The following is a 23,352-nucleotide window of genomic DNA, read 5'->3' as shown; positions in this document are numbered from 1 at the left end:
TATGCTTCAGAGGTGGTTAGATGAGATTGTGAGCTCCTTAAGGGCAGAGGCTGGCTGTCTTTTGCCTTCCTTTGTAACCCCAGTGTTAGCAACCGTACCTGGAACATGGCTGATACTTAATAAATGCTTCCTGACTGATTAGGAAAAGAAGAGAAAGTAGAGGACCCAACCTGAAGTAACTCGGAAGCTGCATGAGCAAAATCCATAGAATGGCCATGAAGTAACATGGGGAGTGAGAGCTTTCCATAGCCTAGAGGATCCAAAGAAGAAAGCCAGCCCAAGAAGGACCCAGGTCTTCCCCTCTACCCCGCAGTCTGTGGGGGCTGATAACTAACAGTGTCCAACGGGAACAGCCTGAGTACCAAGCATTTGAAAATCTAACTTCCTCCTAAAGGAGATAGGGCTATTTTAAGTATTAACTAAAGCAGCTTATTCAAAGACTCAGCTAAAATGCTCTGATAGGTGCCTGAGAAAGAGGAAAAAAACCAAAATGTTCTCATGATCTGCACATATTAATATTGCCAAATAATCTTAGATTGCTTAAATTAGAAGCAGCTACATGGGTGCAGTGGATGGCGCACTAGGCTAGGAGTCAAGGAGACTTAAGTTCATATCCGGCCTCACCCAATTACTAGGTACATGATCCTGGGCAAATCATTTAACTGCTATATGCCTCGGTTTCCTCATCTGTAGAGTGGGGATAATAATAACACCAACCTCCCAGGGTTGTTGTGAGGATCAAATGAGATAATATTTGTAAAAGCACTCTACAAACCTTAAAGCGCTATATAAATGTTAGCTAGTATTATGATGAATAAGGTCAGAGGTCTTGGATTGAAATATTGGCTTCACCATTATTACTTTCGTGGCCTTAAACAAGCCAGTTAACTTTTCTGTTTCAATTTCCTCTTCTTTTTAACAATAAGGCTGGGTTAAATAACCTCAAACCAACTCTTCTTATGATCTGGGAATGTGCTTCTTTAAAAATATATATATTCTAGCACCAGAGGTTAATTTGGCTTAAGCCTTTGATATTTTTGTCAACCTTGCCATTGTTGTTCAGTCATTTCAGCTGTATCTGACTCTTCATGAGCACATTTGGGGTTTTCTTGGTAAAGATACTAAAGTGGTTTGCCATTTCCTTCTCCAGCTCATTTTACAGCAAACAGGGTTAAGTGACTTGCCCATGGTCACGCATCTAATAAGTGTCTGAGGACAGACTTGAACTCAGGTCCTCTTTACTCCAAGCCCAGCACTCTATCCACTGTGCTGCTCTGTGTATAAGCTTTACTTCTGTAATGAGCTTATGAAAATGAATGCAATATCAGTTCCCTGAGCTTCTGAGTAGAAAGTTCTGAATTTACTAGGAAAGTTCTAAATTCTTCTCTGTACTCAGATATATATGATTTTTTGAGTTTGGAAATAACCGCAATGACTTCCAGCCCAGACAGCTGCCCGAACCAATCAGACCAACAATTCCTACATACCTACACCAGTAAAACCTTGACATTCTTATCAGACAGATCAAGAAATCCAATGAGAGTGATTTCTTCCACCCCAGAAGCACACAAGAGGTCAGCCAGCAGCCCAAGAGCAATAAGAAAGGAGCAGGGACATGAGAGAGCCAGGAAGTCTCCGTGTGCAGAGGCAGCAAGAACAACTCCCTGAGATAGTCCCAGGATGGTCTGAAAGCCTCAGGAAGCAGCATGTTACACATCTCAGACCTGGACACTCTCTACCTGGTGACTCTGAGGAGGTCCATAATATTATGTCTGGAGATGCCAAAGAGGGTCCAGAAGATCCAACACTCTGCCCCTCAAAGATCCCAGGATGCCTAATCCCAGGAGGTGGGGGCCAGTGGAAAAACCCAGGGGACTCAGGGCAAGACCAAGCAAAGCCAACCACCCCACCCAAAGTTCAGCAGAGGGTAGACAGAGCTAGGCCCCATAGAAACTAAGCTGGAAAGATGAATTTAAAAAAAAAAGCAACTCCAACTAGTATCAAAAATTTAGAGATCCCTCAAAAAAAAAAGAATGAATGTAAAAGTCACACAGATCCAAGATCACACAACTCATAAGCATTGGTAAGAACATTTGAACCCAAGTCTGTACCTACAACCTGTCATCTTTGTGTCAAGAGGTCAGTCTTTTAGAGTAAGTCAACAAGTAAGGTCAATAAGGATTTTTAAAGCACCCTCTATGTGACAGGCACTGTATAAAGCACTAGGGATACAAAGAAAGGCAAAAACTGTCTTTGCCGTATGAATTTGTCATGCTAGACAATACAAGGGAGAGTCTTTATTTTTTTGCTGGGCATAGCTATGGGGTATAGCAGAGGGTTATCAATTAAGGTTTTTTAAAATATCAGTGAAACATGTTTAAAATACACAAGAGAACAGAAAAAATTTCAGAAAGGGTCCTAGACAAGCAGGGCAATTTTGATACCATGTTCATTTTAGTATATATATTTTTAAAAATCAAGGCATACATAATAGAGATTCGCAGTTTTATATATAATCCTCTTTTCTTGTTTTTCTTTATATATGGAAATGTTCAGGTTTGTTGATGTTTGTCAAGTTTGTTTAAAAAAAAATTAAATCTGAAAAAATGGTGATATGTTTACAAGCAACTCCATGAGATTTGTATATATTTGATGTGCTTCTGATATCTGTGCAGCATTTAAAATCCCTCTAATTGACTTAATATATTTATATATGGGAGAACATAGGGTTCTCCTACTAACTCTTGCTTTCTACAGCGGGTTTCACAGTGTCATTCTCCCTCAGTCTAGACATGGCTGTCAATAGGTTAAGTTCTTATTCCAGGTACCCAGTTTATGTCTAACGAAAAGGCCCGTAGGCCTGACAAAGACTTCTGGGGAAACAACCCCTCGATGAGTTCAGGTGCTGAGAATAACGTGTAAATATATAGAAGTCAGTTCAATACAGAGCTAGTGCAAGCAATGGGAAAGAGGGGGGAAGGGGAGAGAGGAAAAGGAGACCTGACATACAACTCAGGCAGACATATTAACATAAAATTTAACTCATGTAAGGGCAGTGCTGCATTAGAGAGCACTGAGACACAGATCTGTTCAGCAGAAAGGGGTTACTAGGGGCAGCTAGGTGGCACAGTTGATAGAGCTCTGCCCTTGGAGTGAGGAGGACCTAAATTCAAATCCAGTTTCAGACACATGACACTTAGTAGCTGTATGATCCTGGGCAAGTCACTTAACCCCAACTGCCTCACCAAAAAGGCAAAAAAAAAAGGAAAGAAAGTGGGTACTCTAATAAGGAGGTATACTGCTACTGGAAGGGAGGGGAAAAGTCTAGTGGGAAGGGGTACTCCTGCCTGAGGGGAGGATGTGCTGCAAAGTGCTCATCTGAGAGTGAGGTTCTTGTACTATGATTTTGGATGGCCTCCCTGGAACTGGCTGTATTGAGTACCAGAGGTCAGGGCAAAATATTATTTTGAAGGTTTGTTATCAGGGAGAAAAACAAGCTGGAGGTAGACAAAATATTATTTGGGGGACACAGTCATACCAACCTTGAAAAATGTTATTGTCAGTATTTTTCCATGAGTAAGTTCTATAAGCTCACAGCCTCTCTTAACGGGAGACTGTCATGACAGCCTCAAAACTATCAGGCCTAATCCTTTTTTTTTTTTAGGTTTAATCTTATAATAATAGTTTCCATGCACATAAGCTACAGCTTCCCTTAAGGGGAAACTGTCATGGTGGTCTCAAAACCACCAGGCCTAATGTCACAACAAATGCAATAGATTAGTAGTCCATAAACCAGTTTAGGAGGTCCTAAGCTCTGTCGTGACTCCATAATCATATGTGGCAGCCAAATACCATTCATATTGAGTTGCTGACTTGCCCCACTTCTACACACCTTCAGGGAGTGCTAGTAAATATTTAATAAGCAGCCCTACATAGGAAAGACCCACTTTTAAGTTTAATCTTTTAAGGTTAAAATGTTTAACTATTAAACATTTTCTCCATCACTTTCTTAAGTCTAGAAAATCAACAAAATGATAATCAAATGCTCATTTGTAGTTTGCTGATTTCCAAAGTATAAATGTTCACACTAAAAATCTAGCAGCTGGTTCTCCCAGCCCCATTATGAGCTAGTTCCACCATTGTTAACACCTCACCCCCAGAGATAGAAAAGGCACATGCAGCCCCTCCTTCAATGCAATTCAATCGGACAAGCCTTTAATAAGCTCCCACTATGTGCAAGGTACTATGCTAATCCCTGGGCATACGAAGACCAAAAAAAAAATACTCCCTGGCCTTTTAGGAGCTTACATTCTATTGAAAAGGATCACAGCCCAAGATTCTCCCCAAGTTTGAGAGGAGCATGTTATTTTTCCACCCCAGCCCCTGACTACACACAAACCCTTCCTAACAAGGCATTATTATTCTCTTAGTCTGTTTCCTTCCCAGAAATGTGGATGATAACAACAGCACCTACCTCAAAGGGCTGTTGCCAGGCTCAAATGAGATAATGCACATCAAGTGCTTTGGAAACTTTACACGCTTCATATAAATGTCAGCTGCTTTTACTATTATCCAGACAGTCGGCTGCACAGACAAAAAAGAGAGGGAAGGATTCTGCAAAACTAAGGAGACGGATGCACAGATAATAAAGGGAGTAAAAAGTCATACCTCCAAAGGCTGGCCTCATGGTGAAATCATGCTCATCTACTTTCAGAAGCTGTTCGGTTTTTCCTTTTTGTAATTTAGTTATGTCATGAGTCTTCTTATATAAGTGACTGCAAAGACACAAAATAAAACCTCTTTCATTGGACACTTCCACAGCCAAACAAACTGGATGAGATAGTGAGAAAATATATATTGTACCATCATGTCCTTTAGATAACCTTTTTTTGTTCTATCATGATATCTGTTCAGAAGGGTCGGTGGAGACTGGGAGGGATTAAGTTGCTATCATGGCTCATCTGAACTACCTGTTCATAATCTTGGGCAGGATTGTGCTGAACTCTCTGCCATCACTCAAAAAATTATGATTGAAATGTAAGTGAAATTTGATCACTCAGAGGAAGCTTAACCGCAATTTAAAAAGCCAGGGCAGGGGCAGTTAGGTAGTGCAATGAACAGAGCACCAGCCCTGGAATCAGGAGGACCTGAGTTCAAATCCAACTTCAGACCCTTAATAACTGTGTGACCCTAGGTAAGTCACTTAACCCCAATTGCCGAGAGAGAGCAAACCCAGTAATGGTCCTAAAGAACAGATCGTGAAACACAGAGAAATCTTGCTTCTTACCAGACAGGTGGGAGACTTTGGGGACAAAATGCAACACATACTGTCAGATGCAGTTATTCTAACAGGTGTTTTTGCTTAAGCTGCTTTTCTTTGTTAGAAAGGAGGGTTCAGTTCCCAGGGGAAAGTGGAGAGAGTGGTATATCTAGAAATGAATGAGCTGTAAAAATGAAAGGCATTAATAAATTTATTTTAAATTCAATTCAATGAAAAGGTATCATCATTGAATAGTGATCATTTTCTTGTTCTCTGTTTCACTCTTCTTCTAGGACATGATTGGTCATTTTGTGCTAAGTGATTGGTCAAAGCATCATATATCTCCTCCCTATAGGCCCAAGAAAAGCACTCTGGTATCTGGGTAACAAACAGGCCTCGATGCCATTAGCAAAGATGAATAAGTCAAAAATTCTGCAGTACTTTTAAGGAAATTGCAAGGATTACCTGATAGACCTAAAGTTTTAATTTAAGCACTCAACCAGCTGAGGAAAGAGTTGTCTAACAGAATCATCAGACATCAAAGCTAGTAGGGACGTTCCTTGGAGACTCTCATTTTACAGATGTACAAACTGAGGCCCTTACTTGCCTATGGTCATACAGTTAGTGGCAAAGCTGAGAATAAAGCCCTGGCTCTCCCAACTCCCAGGTTCTTTCTGCTCTATCGGATGAGAGAGCTTCCTTTTCCTAGACTACCTCCTTCTAGTCTCTTGTCCTGACTTCTCTTCTTTGCTTCCTGCTTTTCTTTTTTTATTTTAAATATTAACAATTTAACAATAAATTTTAAAATAAATATTAACATTTATTAACAACAGAAGGTCATGTAAATATGTAGATCTCTAAATATTCAGTGCTTCCTTTATTGACCAAACCCCCTGCTTTTCTTATCTGCTTAGAACTGAGATACATTATCTCATTTTATTTTCTCTACCACTTAAATGGAACCAGTTATGAGCATCTTATGTGAGATCTATTTCCAAATTGGTCTATGGCAACTATATACAAATAATATAATCATGTAATAGCAATAAACTCCATTGCTGTTGAAAGCAGCATAGTATAGTGGAAAGAACATTAGACTCAGAGTAAAAATACTTGGGTGTAAGTTACTGTTTCAACACTTATCTCTTTCAGCTTCCACTTTTTCTTCTATAAAATAGGTTAAGGGATAATAATATTTGCATGGTAAAAGATGTAGATACAGATATATACACACATACATATGCATATATACATATAATACAGATTTATATATACATATGTGTGTATGTTTGTGTATATTTTGTATCTATTACTGTTGCTGTTTAGTCCTTCTTCAGTTGTGTCCAACTCTTTGCAATTCCATTTGTGGTTTTCTTGGCAAAGATATTGGAGTGGTTTTCCATTTCCTTCTCTAGCTCATTTTACAGATGAGGTAACCAGAGTTAAGGTCAGCTAGTAAGTGACTGGGGCCAGATTTGAACTCAGGAGGTTAAGTCTTCCTGAGTTGAGGCTCAGCATTCTATCCTCTGAACCACCTAGCTCACACAATACACACCCACACCCATATATACATAGGTACATATATACATATTTATACACACACACACACATACACCCTCCTAGATCACTGCCTTGTCATGGCGGAGAGGCTTGCATAGCTCAATGAAACTATAAGCTATGTCATGCAGGGTTACCCAAGACAGACAAATCATAGTAGAGGGTTCTGACAAAAGGTGATCCACTGAAGAAGGAAATGGCAAATCACTCCCAGTATCTTAGCTAAGAAAACCCCATGGACAGTATTAAAATGATAAAAGATATGACACTGGGAGATGACCCCCTCAGGGCAGAAGATGTCCAACACATTACTGGGGAAGAGTGGACAATAACTACAAGTAGTTCCAGAAAGAATGAAGCAATTGGGCCAAAGCCGAAAAGAAGCTCAGCTGCAGATGTGTCTGTTGACAAAAGGAGAGTCCAATGCTATGAAGATCAATATTACATAGGAACCTGAATGAAAGATCTATAATCTCAGGTAAACTAAATGTGGTCAAACAGGAAATGGAAAAATTAAACACTGATATCTTGGTGTCAGTGAATTTAAATGGACAGGAATGAGTGAGTTTAATTCAGATGATCACCATATATGCTACTGTGGGCAAGAATCCCTTGGAAGAAATAGACTAGCTCTCATAGTCAATAAAAAAGTGAGCAAAGCAGCACCAGGCTATAATCTCAAAAATGACAGAATGATAACTGTTTGAATTCAGGGCAAACTGCTCAACATCAGAGTAATACAAATCTATGCCCCAACGACTGATGCCAAGGAGGCACCAGTTAATCAGTTAATCAGTTCTGTGAAGATCTACAATATCTTCTAGAAATAACACACAAAAAAGATGGTGCATTCATCATAGGGAATATAGTAGGAAATTAAAACATAATTGGAATAATAGGCAAGTTGGCCTTGGAATACAAAATGAAGCAGGGCAGAGGCTAATAGTTTTGTCAAGGTAACTCACCAGTCATAACAAACACTCCTTTTTCAACGACCCAACAGGCAATTCTAAACATGAACAACACCAGATGGTCAATATAGAAATCAGATTGTTTATGTACTTTGCAGCCAAAGGTAGAGAATCTCTGTAGAGTCAGTTAAAACAAGACCTTAAATTGAAGAAAGTAGGAAAATCATCAGACCACATAGGCATGACCTAAATAATATCCCTTATGAATATGAAGTGGATGAAAACATTTAAGGGATTAGATCTGGTAGACAGAGTGCTTGAAGAACAATGGACATAGGTTTATAATATTGTACAAGAAGGCAGTAACAAAAAACATCCCCCAAAAAAGAACAAGAAAGAAAAATGGCTGCCTAATGATGCTTTACAAAATGAGGAAAGAAAGAAAGCAAAAGGGAAAGATACACCCAGCTGAATGTAGAATTCCAGAGAATAGCAAGGAGAGATAAGAAGGTTTTCTTAAATGAACAATGCAAAGAAATAGAAGAAAATAACAGAAGGGGAAAAACAAGAGATCTCTTCAAGATAATTAGAGATATTAAGGGAACATTTCAAGCAAAATGGGTATGATAAAAGACAAAAATGGCAGAGACTTAACAGAACTAGAAGAGATTAAGAACAGGTGGCAAACACAGAAGAACTATACAAGAAAGCTCTTAATATCACTGATAACCATGATGGTGGGGCTAGCAGCACTTCTTAAACTGTGGCAACAGTAAAAGGTTTCTGAATGTGCAAGGACCAAAAATTAATTCAAAATCAAACACGTAATGAATCTGAGGTATTTCTGGCAGGGCTTGCCCATGTTGCACCACACAATTTCACTTCAGCCTTGGCTCTGAACACAAAGCATGCTAACTTTGCACTGTGCATGCCCTCAGGCCGTGCAATGCCAACAAATGGCTTCCAAAAAGAGAAAATGGGGCGAGAGTGGAAAAAAGTTTAAGAAGCCCTGTATAAAGCTATACATCCTGGAGAGGGAAGTTAAATGGGCTCTAGAAAGCATTGCTAATCATAAGGCTAGTGGAAGTGATGGGATTCCAGCTGAGTTATTTAAAATCCTAAAAGATGATACTGTTAAAGTGCTGCATTCAATATGCCAGCAAATTTGGAAACTCAACAGTGACCACTGGATTGGAAAAAAAATCAGTTTATATCCTAAACCTGAAGAACAGCAATGCCAAGGAATGTTCAAATCACCAAACAATTACACTCACTTCACATGCCAGCAAGATTATGCTTAAGATGCTGCAAGCTAGGCTTCAGAAATATGTGAACTGAGAGTTACCAGAAGAACAGGCTGGTTTTCGAAGAGGCAGAGGAACTAGAGACCACATTGCCAATATTTGCTGGATTATAGGGAAAGCAAGGGAGTCCCAGAAAAACATCTACTTCTGCTTCATTGACTACACCAAAGCCTTTGACTGTGTGGATCAGAACAAAATGTGGCAAGTCCTCAAAAAGATGGGAGTATCAGATCATCTTACTTATCTCCTGAGAAAGCTGTATGCAGGTTAAGAAGCAATAGTTAGAACTAAACATGGAACTGATTGGTTTAAGGTTGGAAAAACAGTACAACAAGACTGTATATTGTCACTTTATTTAACCTCTATGCAGAGTATATCATACAAAATGCCAAGCTGGATGAATCAAAAGCTGGAATTAAGATTTCTGGGAGAAAAATCAACCATCTCAGATGTGTAGATGATACCACTGTCATAACAGGAAGTGAAGAGGAGTTCAGAAGCCTCTTGATGAGGGTGAAAGAGGAAAGTGTAAATGCTGGCTTGAAGATTTACATTAAAAAAGCTAAGATCTTGACAACTAGTCCTATTACTTCCTGGCAAATAGAAGAAAAAATGGAAGCAGTGTCAGATTTTATACTCTTGGGCTCAGAGATCATTGCAGACAGTGACTGCAGCTATGAAATTAAAAGATGCCTCATCCTTGGAAAGAAAGCTATGGCAAGTCTGGACAACATATTAAAAAGCAGAGACATCACTTTGCCAACAAAGTTCCATATAGTCAAAGATATGCTTTTTCCAGTAGCAATATATGGCTGTGAAAGTCAGACTACAAGGAAAGCTGAGTGCTTTCCTAAGAAAGCAACCAACACTTTTGAATTGTGGTGCTAGAGAAGATTTTTGAGAGTCCTTTGGACAGCAAGGAGGTGAAATCAATCAATACTTAAAGAAATTAATTCAATCTACTCACTGGAAGGTGAAATACTGAAGCTGAAGTTTAAATACTTTGGCCACATAATGAGAAGACAGGAATCATTGAAAAAGACTCTGATGTTCGGAAAGATTGAAAGCAAAAGGAAAAGGGACAGCAGAGGATGAGATAGACAGATAGTGTCATGGAAGCAATGAACATGAGCTTGGACAGACTTTGGGAGATAGTGGAAGACAGAAGGGCCTGGAATGCTATGGTCCATAGGGTCACAAAGAATCAGACACGACAATGACTGAACAACAACAAATATGTATGTATATGTGTGTACGTATATGTATACATATATACATATACACACATACATACACACAGATACGCACATATGCTTATATGACAGACAACATTATATATATATATATATTTTTTTTTTTTTAGTGTGTATACACACACAGATTTGGATATAAAGGTGTATCTAAATGTATATACATACACATAGTACAGATTTATATTTTTATATATATACAGATTTATATTATAAATATAAAGGTATATATACACACACTACAGATTTATATATGTGTACAGATTTATATATATACATATACAAAGGTATGTATATGTAGGCATATATTTACACACATATACACACACTACAGATTTGTCATAAGTGCTTTCTTAACCATATAAATGTGAGCTACTGATATTGTTACTGTTGACAGATGGTGATATGTTGCAATCCAGAATAGTGGAAGAGATTACTGGACTTACAGACAGGAGAGACCTCGGATCCTAACACAACTCTGACACTTACTAGCTGTGAGACCATCGACAAATCCCTTAACATACCTAAATCAGTTTCCTCATCTATAAAATGGGGATAATAATAACAGCAGCTGGCTCACTGGGCTGTAATGAAGTCCAAATGAGATGAATGTGTCTCTTGTTTCTAAGCAGATACAAATAATTCTGTAGTGTACCTTTCCTTCTTGCCTTCTTTCTCCTTCCATATCTCTTCTATTTAGGGCTCAAGGGTGAGAATTATCTCAGCTCCTTTTCCCTCCATCCCCAATCTCAAATCTTGAACTGCAAGCTAAGTCATACTAAGTAAGGTTCCTTATTGCTAAAAGAGGCTGTTCTCTGGAAAGACAGGATTGTTCCAAGAGAGGGCTGAGAAGTTACATTCAGCACAGAGGCAATGAACCTGGAGAAGTCCCCCTGACCTTCACTGTCCTCATCTGTTTGCCAGGGTGGCTGATGTCTCTGCAAACCTTAAAGCACTGCATACATGTTAGCTGTTTGATGATGACTGCATGTGGATGGTTCCAAAGAGGCAGTCCTAAGCTCCTTGAGAGCGTATCCAAACTCTGACCTTCCCTAGCACTTAGCACTGGAGTCTGAACACAATAGATACTTAATAAATATTGATTATTCATTTGCATATGAAGATACAAAACTACATCATAGGAGGCTGCCAGACTGCGGAGCCTATTTGTCTTGCTTGATCTCTGGTTGGTCTAGTTTGCTCTGGCTTGCTCTATCCTTTAGAGCAGCAATTCTCACACTTTTCAATCTCGGGACCCCTTTGTACTCTTAAAAACTGAGGACCTCAAAAAAACTTTTGTGTATCTAGGTTCTATCTAATATATTTATAGTCTTAGAAATTAAAGCTGATAAAAATTTTAAAATATGTGTTTACTCATTTAAAATAACAATAATAAACATAAATAACATGTTTTAGGAAAGAATAATTATTTTCAAAAAAATCAGTGAGAAGAATGGCATTGTTTTACATATTTTCGCAAATCTCTTTAACGTCTGGCTTAATAGAAGACAACCGGATTCTCATATCTGCTTTAGAATTCATTCTGCTGCAATCTGTTTGAAGTATATGAAGAAAATCTAACCTCACACAGATATGAGTTAGAAAAGGAAGGAGCATTTTTAAAGGCAAATAATGTCTTAGAATTATCATTAAAACTGTTTTGACCTCACAGATTCCCCTGAAAGTCTCGAGAACCTCCTGGGGTCTGAGGACCAAACTTGGAGAACCGGTGCTTTACCTCATGGTCAGTCCTAAATCTTTTCTCAGGAGGGCAGGCTCCCACTATCCTTGAATCCCAGGCTACTACAACACTTGCTGCTATAATTATACTGCCTCCCATTTCTGACATATTTTAAGCCTTGGAAAGAGTTCTCCTCACAACTGCCCTCAGAAGTAAATAATGCGAGTATTATAATGCCCATTTGACAGATGAAGATAGTGAGGCTCATGAATGCTCACAGCAACCTGTCATTTGGGATGATCCTGTCCTTCAAGGATCCCGTGAAAATGCACTCTTTTAGCAATAAGGCACCTTTAGTGAGACTTGGCTTTGATCAAAAGCTTAAGATTGGGGGATGAGGGAGAGGGAAAAGGACCTGAGATGATTCCCACTCCCAAATCCTAATTAGGGAAGATAAAAAAGTAGGAAAGGGAATAAGCATTTATATTGCACCTACTATATGCAGGGCACTAGACTGATTCAAAGATATTATCTCATTTGATTCTTACAACAACCTTGGGATGTAGCTGGTATTATTATTCCCACTCTACAGGAGAGGAAAACAATTAAACAGAGGTTAAGTGAGTTACACAGGGCAGCTCAGCTAGTAACTGTCTGAGGTCATATTTGAACTCAGGTCTTCCTGACTCCAGGTCCAGTGTTCTATCCACTGCACCGCCTAGCCACCTCTGTGAGGCTATGAACTAGAAGTCAAGAGCTCTTTTCCCTCTCCCAAACAGCCTTTCATTCCCAAGCACTGAGTGAGCAGAAGGCTTTACCTTAATTCATAATTGCTTCTTGTTCAGAGAGTAGAATGTTCTTTCAGTAAGAATTTGGCTTAACTGGTTTCCATTTTTTATCTTTAAATATAGATGTAGACATAATTTGGGATATAGATCTCAATGAGAACTTTGTTTGCACAAGTCTCCAACTGAGGGAGTAGAGGAGAGAGGGAGAGACAGAGAAACAGAGACAGAGACAGAGAAGAAGGAGAAAGGAAGAGGAGGAGGAGACAAAGAAGAAGAGAAGAGAGAGTCAGAGTCAAGAAGGGACAGAGACAGAGAGAGAGAGAAAGAGAGAGACAGAGAGACAGAGAGAGACAGAGACAAAGAGAAAAAGTGGCAGAGAGAGTGTGTGCTTACTTTTTCCTAGCTGGCTCTGTGTACCTTTTATTCCAGGTGAGGCATTCAGAATAGATTTGGTAAGCAAAAAGGAGGTTTGGACTATGGATAGGTAAGTGACTTTGCAAGAGAATAGGGGGCAGATAAAATTCTTGAATTTTAAAAATAAATCTCTGTTACAGAGTCCTCCTGGATCAGATTTCCCCCTTTCTTTAATTTGAATGGCACCCTAGTTTGAAACCATTGAAAATGAGTGTGTGTAATATTAAAGTTATAGTACTATATGCAAGGGCTTCCAGAACTAATTGGCCTCTTGGCTAAGTATGGTCTCAGGGGATAATTCTGCTAACAGGGGCCTAGGGCACAGATTTTCTGACACAGAAATAAGCAAGAACTGGGCCTTGTGTATTGTCTTCACTGGCAGAAATGCACCAAGAATTCCAATGCAGAACTCGACTAGAGGGCTTAACAGATCATAGAAATTAAATTATAAATCGGGCAAGCTAACTGCCTCTATGCATCTCAAAGAGAAAATCCCTCTTTACCAGAACACAGCTTCCACCGTCAATTTAGAGGGAAGGATTAGAGTAACTGAGGTCCCTGAACTCCTGTGGCCCAGAGGAGACAGCTCAGTAATCCTGGGGCCATTAATGAAAGTTTTTTTGAGGAATAGCTATTTAAATAACCTGCTCCATTAACAACCTGGTCCTTTGGGCTATTTAAGGGAAAACAGGGGCTGTCCGGGTTCACTCTTTCACAAGAGACAACAGCCTGGCACTAGTCAAAGGACAGTCTTAGCACTATGATCTCTGATTTCAGGGACATCATGAGTTCCAACTGAGATCAATCACACTGATCTTACACAGGATATTAAACTCAGTAGTTTTTCTTTTTAGTGTGCTCTTGGGGTTTTTTGGTGTGTTTGGGAAGATTGTTTTGTCTTAAACATAGTAGGTGGTTAATGAATGTGTTGAGATGGATAAGAAACATAGTCTTGACTGTTAAGGACAGAAGGATTTAGTACCATGTTGTGGTGGTGCATGGGTGTGAGAGTGAGGGTGGTGTCTAGGAAGCATGGAACTAAATTCTGTTAATAAAGAGCCTAGATAGGAAGGCTTTATGCTGAAAAAACATCTAGAGTTCTGTAGTCTTTCTTACAAGTTTTTCTTAGAAAGGTATAGAAATAGGAAATGGGAAAAGCCTTCATATAAATATTGAAAAAAAAGAATGAGAGTTGAATGTTTCTTAAGGCATTGTTTGAGACAACAGATGATGACATGATTAAGAGGTTTTTTTGCTAACATAAAGAAACTCTAACAAAGAAAGTGACACTATTATAATTACAATCTATTAGGCATCTCTGAGGGCGTGGTTTGAGGGAGGTGGAAACTTTTCAGATATGACAGTGGCCAGAGAATGTGTGTTCTTTGGCTTCATGGGGATGGAGATGTACTTTGACCCTCATTGCAAAGGAAGTGGACTTGAAAGGGGAATTATTCGGGTGTCTGTTGGGGAATGCCTGGTGTATCAAAAAAAAAGTCATTAATTTTTAAAAGATTCTTTTCTGGTGAAGGATGTGGTCTAGAGGCAACTGTGAGAGAAATATGAGAGGCTTTAGAGAAAGCACGGAAAGAGGGAGGAAAGAAGGGAAGGAAGGAAGAAAAAGAAAGGAATAAAGACAGTAAAAGTAAAGAGTAAAAAAAAGAAAAGAAACAAGAGGAAGAAATAGGCACATAAAAAAGGAAAGAAGAAAAGGAAAGAAAGAAGGATCCAGACTGTAATTAGTGTTATGCAGATGCACTAACCTTGGGTGATGCAAAAATTGTACCAAGGGAAGACTTTGGAGAGGTCAGTTTTTTCCATAATACATTTTATCTGACAACAGAAGATTCATGTTACAGTGTCCACCCTGAAGACAGCCAGAGATCAAAAATAGGATAGTGCCAAAGAAGGGCAAGTTAACTGATTACTGCTGATACTTCTTAGCGTTTCCTGACCCTGGAGTGTCGTGAATGAAAAAAATATTCTACAAAACTTGTGAGCTGTTAAGCAAAAAGCCTTAGCGGTAGTCTATGGTTTTTGCTTACAATTCTCCTTCCAACTGAATAACTTGAAATTTCCTATCAGGCAAATTTTTATTTGCATGTGAATGGGACTACTTTTTTTCCCCAAGTCTCCTCTACTGAGGATACTTTGCATTCAACTAATATGCAAAATGAGGGAAATGGAAATGCTTTGCTCAAGGAACTTTGCTATTTTAGTGATGGATCCAGGATGGGGCCACGTGCAGGAAATTTGCGCCAATGGATCTGGGAAATAGTTGTGAAGCTATGAAGAACTTAAAAAGCAAGTACTATGGTGGAGGAATAGTTCTTCCAGAAGGAGTTTGAGAGCCCTCATAAGCCCCCAAATGATAAACAGCATATAACAAGTAAATCTGTCCTATCCATGCTCTTCTGTCCACTCACAGGGCCACCACCCTAGTACAGGCCCTCATCACCTTCCTATAAAATACTGCAATACCCTCCTTATTGGTTTCCTTTCCCCAAGGTTCTTCTTCTCCACTCCATCCTCTTACCAGCTGCCAAAGTGATTTTCCTAAAGCATAGGTCTATATAGGTTCACGTCACTGTTCTGCTTGCAGAGCTCCAACGGCTCCCTATTGCCTCTAGGATCAAACGCAAAGCCTTTTTCTATTTGGCACTTAAAGATGTCTACAATCTGGCTCCACTTACTTTTCTAGCCTTCACACACTCTACAATCCCACACACATCCCCTTCACACACTCTACAATACAGCCAAAGTGATCTTGCTTTTTTCACCTGTGCAATTTTATCTTCCATCTCTGTGACTTTCACTTTAGTTGTCCCTCTTGGCTAAAATGGACTCCCTCGATTCTGCCTCCCATAATCCCTGGTTTCCTTCAAAGCTCAGCTCAAATACTACCTCCTACATGAAGCCTTTTCTGACACCCTTCCCACAGTGGCTAGAGCACCCCCCTTCTCAATTACCTAGTATTTCTTTATATATACTTATAAGCATATGTTTCTTTCTGTCAGACTGTGAGCTCACCGAGGGCAGGCACTGTTTCTTTTTGTTTGTATCTCCTACTTGTAGCATCGTACTTGACACACAGTAGGCACTTAAATGCCGACTGATAGAGACACAGAGCTGGGACTTAAAGCCAAGTCTTCTAACAGCCAAGCCCAATGCTGGAAGCCTGACATGTTGGGGAGAGAAAATACTATTAATAGTCAGAACTCCCAGGACCCACAATGCCTAGGTCTGGCATTATTCATCTTTGTGATTTCCTTTACCAATATGAACTGCTCATCCATCATGGCAGAGAAATAACTTGAGGAACTCGGGGGCAGAAAGAAACAAAGTTAGGTAGCAATAAATTAAGATTTGTTTCAACACTGAAAGACTGCAATGTATTTCGTGTGACTGTACTTCATGTATTTTGTATGCAATAAGAGGAAGGGTTTCATGGTATAATGGGAGAAAGGGTGGACATTGGATTCAGGAAGACCTGGGTTTGAGTTCTGCCAATGTACAAGTTATCAGTGCCCCAGACAACCCTCTCAAACAACAAGTCAGATAAAGGTTATTGATTTGCACAGGTGGAGGAGTTCCCTTCACTGATTAAATCACAAGTCTAGACCTTCCCTTCTCTTTCCCCTCCCCCTCAAAAAACAAGGGGTCATATTCTTTGTGTATAGGAAAAGGGGGAATAAAATCTGCACAATTAAAAACAAATTTTGACAACTTTATCATTTAAATACAAACATCTGCAAAACTGAAAGTAACTATGTATATCTGTTTTACATACTTTGAAGGGTTATCACTGAAAAATGCTTAATGTTTATTACTAAAGTCTCAAGGGCTGTTATTGTTTTCATACTTAAGAACTGATAAGCCCTGAAAAAAGTACCACCCTCTAGAAAGAGAGGCTCAAGGCACTTAATGAAGTAAACAAACTCATTTTCAAAGATACTATCATATCACTGTTTATTTAATAATTAAAATTTAATTTGGTAACATTTCTATCATCATGCATGGAGCCAATATCAATGTTAGACACTTAATCCTAGCTGTTCCCTGGTTCTTTCAGAATATATTTAGAAATGAAGTCTCCACAGGCTTAACAGATCCTGAATCCACCTAATGCTTAATGGAGAACCATATTATATGTATACCATTTTTTTAAATTAAAAAAATTATAAATACCAATTTTTTAAAATCTAAATTGTTTAACTTATATTTGTAAAAATTGGGATCTGTGGTGGTTAATATATTTTATATCATTTTATTTTAAATGTTTTACTCGTGATATCTGTCCTCCCATCACAGTCATGGAAGTCTTGAGAGTTTGCCTGAGAATTTCAGAACCCTCTTCTGGTTCCTTACCTTAGCCTGGGTATTTCCAGGTGTCCAGACCAGCGTCTCCTCCTGGGATTCCTGCTTTCCACAAGAAGGACGAGGCAAAAGAGGAATAAAAGAACTCTGGCAAAATAAGGCATTTTGGCGAAAACAGTGAGGAAATAGGTTACTGTCCAGTCACTTCTTACAGGAGAAGTCTTTCCTGGCTTCCACATCAACTCAGCTGGAAATCCCAGGTTCTTGCTGAACCTGGAGGATCATTATTAGGGAAGACTGCCTTTCTGAAGCTGTAGTTTGGTCTGATGGTTAGGGCTTCTTTCTCTGTCTGTGACTCTCTTCCTCACTGCTGCTTGGTGATTGGCCATTAAGAAGTTTCTCCTGTTAGTCAGACTGTGCTTCTACTTGGTTCTGAAACTCAGCCTTTTGATTGAAACTGTTATATATATTTTTTTAAAAATCCCTTCTCTGTGACAGCTTTTTGCTGACATCATTAATCTCCTTCTCTCAGGCTACATCAAGCCAAGCAAGCTGTCATTTTCATTTGGAAGGCTTGTGAGAGTTCCGAGATGGATTGAATGGAAAAGCTTGGTAGGTATGGGAATGTACAAGTAAAAACAATTAGTAAGTTCATGAACTGAACTGTTTTCATAAGGCTGTTTATCTAACACGTTGCTCCATGATTTTCAACCTCAAAGAAACCATTAATAAAAGGGAATCCTTAGAATTTTAATGCCTTTTCACACCAGGAGGGGAAATTAATCTTTTCACAAAAGCATTAAATACTTCCATCCAACTTAAGGTACATAGCTAAAATACACAAAAGGAAATTAAGAAGGGATGCAGACAAGAAAGGGCAATATTGGCACTTTCTTTTACTGTTGTTCAGTCCTGTCCAACTCTTCACAATCCCATTTGGGGTTTTCTTGGCAAAGATACTACAGTGGAGGGCAGCTAGATGGCACAATGAATAGTGCACTGGGCCTCGAGTCAGGAGGACCTGAGTTCAAATACAGCCTCAGACACTTAATACTAGCTGTGTGACCCTGGGCAAGTCACTTAACCCCAATTGCCTAGGGCCCCCCACAAAAAAAAAGATACTAAAGTGGTTTGCCATTTCCTACTTCAGCTCATTTTACAGATGAGAAAACTGAGGCAAACACAAGTTAAGTGACCTACCCAGGGTCACATAGCTAGTACGTGTCTGAGGCCAGATTTGAACTTGGGTCTTCCTGACTCCAGGCACACCACCACCCAGTACCCTAAGTGTTGGTACTCCCATGTTAAAATTGATGCTTAAGTTTTTAAAATAAGTTTTATGGAGGTCTTGTTTCTTACATTGTCATCTTTATCCTCAGTAGCTTAATGTGTACTTTTTCCTTTTTAAAGCTGAAAATAGGAGATTTTTCATGGTTTCATTCAACACTTTTTTGTGCTTTGTATATAGTAATAGCTCACAAGCTGGCACCTTTTCCTACCTTTCTTTCCCCCTTCTTACAACTTGCTTCCATCTTCTCATTGTTCCTCCCGCACTACACTCCATCTCCTTCCTCTCCTGGGACGCTGGAGAGTTCTCACTCCTAACCTCCCCCTCTGGGCTCCTGGCTACCTTCAAAACTCAGTTCAGATCTCACCTGGTCCAGCTCTCTCCCTGGCTGCCCTTTTATGTGTATATTCTGTTGTTCAGTCATTTTGAGTAGTCTCTAACTCTTTGTGACCTGGGGTTTTCCTGGCAGAGACTGGAGTGGTTTGCCATTTCCTTTTCCAGCTTATTATACAGATGAAGAAACTGAGGCAAACAGGGTTTAAATGACTTGCCCAGGATCGGTAAATATCTGAGGCAGGATTTGAACAACTCAGGTCCTCCTGACTCCAAGGCCAGAGCTTTATCCACTGTGCCACCTAGCTGCCCCTGAAGTTTGTTTAAAAAAAAATTCTTTACTTATCACTAATCTACACTAGTCTTTGGGCGTCTAGATGGTGCAATAGATAGAGCACTGGGCCTGAAGTCAGGAAGACCTAAGTTCAAATCTGGCCTCAGACACTTACTGTGTGACCCTGGGCGAGTCATTTAATATTGTTTGCCTCAGTTTTCTGATTTGTAAAATGAGCTGGACAAGGAAATGGCAAACCACTCCAGTATCTTTGCCAAGAAAACCCCAAATGGTGTCACAAAGAGTCAGAAATGACTGAACAACAAAACTGATGGAGAAACTGAGGCAGTGGCTAAGTGACTTGCCCAGGGTCACACAACTATTAAGTATCTGAGGTTGAATTTGGACCCAAGTCTTCCTGATTCCAGCTCTATCCTCTGTGCTACCTTTAACTGCCTTAGTCCTGGACACCATGTTCCTCTCAATCCCACCATATCTTACTGAAGCTTTTTTTGGTTTCCATTTTTTGGCCAGCCTTCCCTATGTCCACCTGTACATTGAAGTCATTGTGTATACATTGGTTTTGGCTCTTATAAATTTCTTCATTCAGAGAAAGATGTAGGTGTAAAAATTCTAACTATCTTCACGGTGGTCCATTTCCTTAAATTCACCATGATTATGGCAAGGTAAACTAACCAACCAGGAAATATTTGTTTCACTTGAGGACAAAATGAAGTCAACTTCATGAGCTTTATTTGCCTGAGAAAAATCCTTCCAATTAAGAGAAATTTCATTTATAGTGAGAATGTGCTTTCATTTATAGTGAGAATGTCAACATCACTAGGTTAGTTTCCCTAGCTCATTTAAGTTATTATTTGTACATGGCCTAAGAACTGAGTCATTCTTAGCACCTTCTGCCCCTTTTTTGTTCCTCCACAATTTAAAATTGCATTCATCAAACTTTAGTTTCCAAAATGAGGGAGGTAATTGACCCTACAAGCTATATGCTACCCTTGTCAGACCATATGCAGAGTATGTTGGGGCATTTTAGGTATGACTTTTAGAAGCTGGTGTGCCTCCAGCAGATGGAAACCAAGAATGGTGAGGGGACTCAAAACCACTTGAGATAAAGATTAGTTGAAGAAATAGTGGGGAGAGGAGAGGTGAACTATTCACTCAGCTATTTGAAAGGTTATCATGGAGAAGCAGGGGACCCAGTGGTGGACATTCCAGGGAGATTAATTTTGGTTCCATAGATGGGAAACTTTTCCACAACTAGTCCTGTCAAAAACTGATATGTACTCATACCATTTAGAAGGTTCTGAGTTTGCTATCACTGAAGAGATATCTTCAAGTCTAGTCTTGAGGAGTATTTGTGGAATATGTTCCAGATAGGAGTCCTGCTTAGGTAAAGAGTTGATCTAGGATCACTTCCAACTGAGGTTTTGTGATGTTGTGGCATACCAGGAACAGGAATTACAGAGATTTGAAAAGTAGGGCTATTAATGTTCCCCAAAGTGCAATCCCTTATTTAGACCTAGATAACTGCTAGTGATTAGGGCAAAAAAATCTTCAGGGTGAACAAGGTTTAATCACACTAGTTTTGGTTAGAAATGGCAGGGGTTGGGGTGGGGTGGGAGTGCAAAATAAAGCAATGTGATTGCATTTTCTCGTGTAGCTTTAAAGACAGCTCCAAAACAGGACTTCAAGAATATGTTGAGCAATGACATTATTGAAATAAGTCTATATAGCTTATCAAGGTGACTATTTTGAAAGGCTTTTCCTTTAAGTGTTACATTATAGTCCTAATATGTATTTCCAGTAAGTGATTTAAATATATCCCATAACTCAAAAGTTTTCATTAATTTCATTCATTAATTCAAATTAGCTTCCTACCCAATGAAATATAAATTTAGGCCTGCCTACATATATATGTATATACATTTTATATATGGGGGGGAGTAAGAGTCAAGTGAGAGAGAGGTTCTAGCCTATTCCACAAACCCTAAGCACCTACTATATGCTACTATATGCTAGGTGCTGGGGATAATATATATTTTATACACACACACACACACACACACACACACACACGTTACTTCCCTGGAGACACTTACAATCTAATAGAGAAGACCGATAAATGTTTGCTGCCTGAGTGAGTTTCAAGGCACAATAAACATCTTTTTAAGGGAAAGATTACTTTCAGTTAGGGGGCTCAGGGAAGGCTTTAGGAAAGAAGTGGCAACCAAGTTGGACCTTGAAGAAAGGATTTCAATAGGGACTTGTGGGGAGTACATTTCAAGCATGGGAGTAGGAAGTCTGGTAAGGGGAAGGACAAGCATAGGGAATAACTGGCACCTCCACTCTGACGGGAACACTGAGTCACTAAGGGAAGTCATATGACCTAAAGTTGGAAAGGTAGGTTAATGCCATTATTACAGATAGCCTAAAATGCTAGGCTATGGAGTTTTTATTTTACCCTACAAAATAAGATCCACTTGAGACTTGTGCAAGAGACTGACGTGGTTGGATCTACAAATGAGAGATTTTGGCAGCTGTGCAGATGAAGTAAAGAGTGAAGATACAGAAACAAAGTGAGGTTAATTAAAATAATCCAGGCCATAAATTATGAATTCCCATATGGCAATGTTTTGCATGTCTTCTTATATGTAATTGATATCATATTGCTTGCCTTCTCAAAGAGTGGGGGAAGGGCTGAAATGAGGGAAGAATTTGAAACTTAAAATTTTTTTAAATGAATGACGTTTTTTCAAAAGAAAATGAAAAAAAAAAGCTATAAGAGCCTGCACGAGGATGGTGGCAATGAATGTGAGGAGGTAGAATCAGATTCAAGAAATCCTGTGGAAAAATTTAAATTGCTTGGGAACTGATTAGATGTAGGAAGTGACTGGTTTTCTGTTGAGACTTTATTTTAAGAACAATGAAAATTTTTCTTTATTCTTCAGAGCAGGAATTTCACTTTCCCCAAAACACAGACCATGGAAAATTGCCTAACTTTTCAAAAACAGAGCTGAAGATGTTGATGAAACACTGATTATTTATTTTTAGTATAATAAAACAAAAATAAGCAGCATTGAAAACAAAGTGCTAAATAAAAGCCCCCCAATATAATGAGAAAAGCTAATTAAATCTTCTAGGAAATTTTAAATGAAACAGACACTAAATAAGTTTCTTTTAAAAGTTGCTGACTTTAACCAGCTTGATGTAAACTTAGGCTCTGTGACTACAAGCAGCTGTGGTTGACACAAATCCATGGACGAGGAAGAACCACAGAGGGCTGATCCACCAGGTCACTGGCCATGTGCAGCCTTACCCTGCAATGAGGAAGTAGAAGTATGGTTCTCTTGAATACTGTTAGGGGTAAGAATTAAATGAGAACCCTTCCCCACCCCTTGCAGTTTTACTTGTTCCCTAATTCCCCCAAAAGAGGCCAGAATAACAACTCAAGTATCTGTCCTTAAGAACTTGTGAGAGATGAAAGGCAGAATGTGTGGAGGTAGGGGTAACTTTTGTTGTTCTCATAGGTGTCTGCTGGAAATAAAGGAGGGAAAGAGGCAGATGTGGCAAGGTGGGCATCTGGATCAGATTACTGATACCTATAATGGGAAAAAAACCCTTTCTACTCTAATGATCATAGCTTCATAACTAAGAACATCAAACCAACTTCAGTAAATTCTCATACAGGTGAATGGCTGTCTCATGCTGAGCTGTTAGAAAGACTTTTTTTAGATTATAGGAAACATTCTCCGAGCTATTATGCACCCCTTCTCCCCCGGCATTTAGGGACTACCACAGATTGGAGACTGGGGAAATGGCAGAGGGAAGAAGGGCAAAGATTTATCTTCAGCAGGTGACACGGGACCATCCTGGCTATTGTGGCAGGAAGAGGAGAGTGAATGAGGCAGAGGAAGACAAGTGAATTCCCTTCTCACTGATAAAAAGGGCCACTGTGGC

General features: G+C 39.3%; 1 protein-coding gene across 1 annotated transcript in view; it reads right to left on the bottom strand.

Moving 5' to 3' along the window:
- The window catches only part of LOC110192041 (gamma-aminobutyric acid receptor subunit rho-2), a 63,497-nt gene extending 45,631 nt beyond the window's left edge, over nt 1-17,866 (bottom strand). Inside the window, exons 1-2 of the mRNA XM_020963074.2 lie at nt 17,534-17,866; nt 4,669-4,775 (exon numbers count right to left, since the gene is read on the bottom strand). Coding sequence (XP_020818733.1) covers nt 4,669-4,775; nt 17,534-17,721 — 295 coding nt within the window. The 5' untranslated portion in view covers nt 17,722-17,866. The remainder of the gene's footprint in view (nt 1-4,668; nt 4,776-17,533) is intronic.
- Nucleotides 17,867-23,352: the final 5,486 nt, after the last annotated feature.

Source organism: Phascolarctos cinereus, unplaced genomic scaffold (assembly GCF_003287225.1).
Source record: "Phascolarctos cinereus isolate Bilbo 61053 unplaced genomic scaffold, phaCin_HiC Scaffold_5;HRSCAF=322, whole genome shotgun sequence".
NCBI classification, from domain to species: domain Eukaryota; kingdom Metazoa; phylum Chordata; class Mammalia; order Diprotodontia; family Phascolarctidae; genus Phascolarctos; species Phascolarctos cinereus.
The sequence above is the reverse complement of the archived record's forward strand: the minus strand, read 5'-3'. Positions and strand labels throughout refer to the sequence as shown.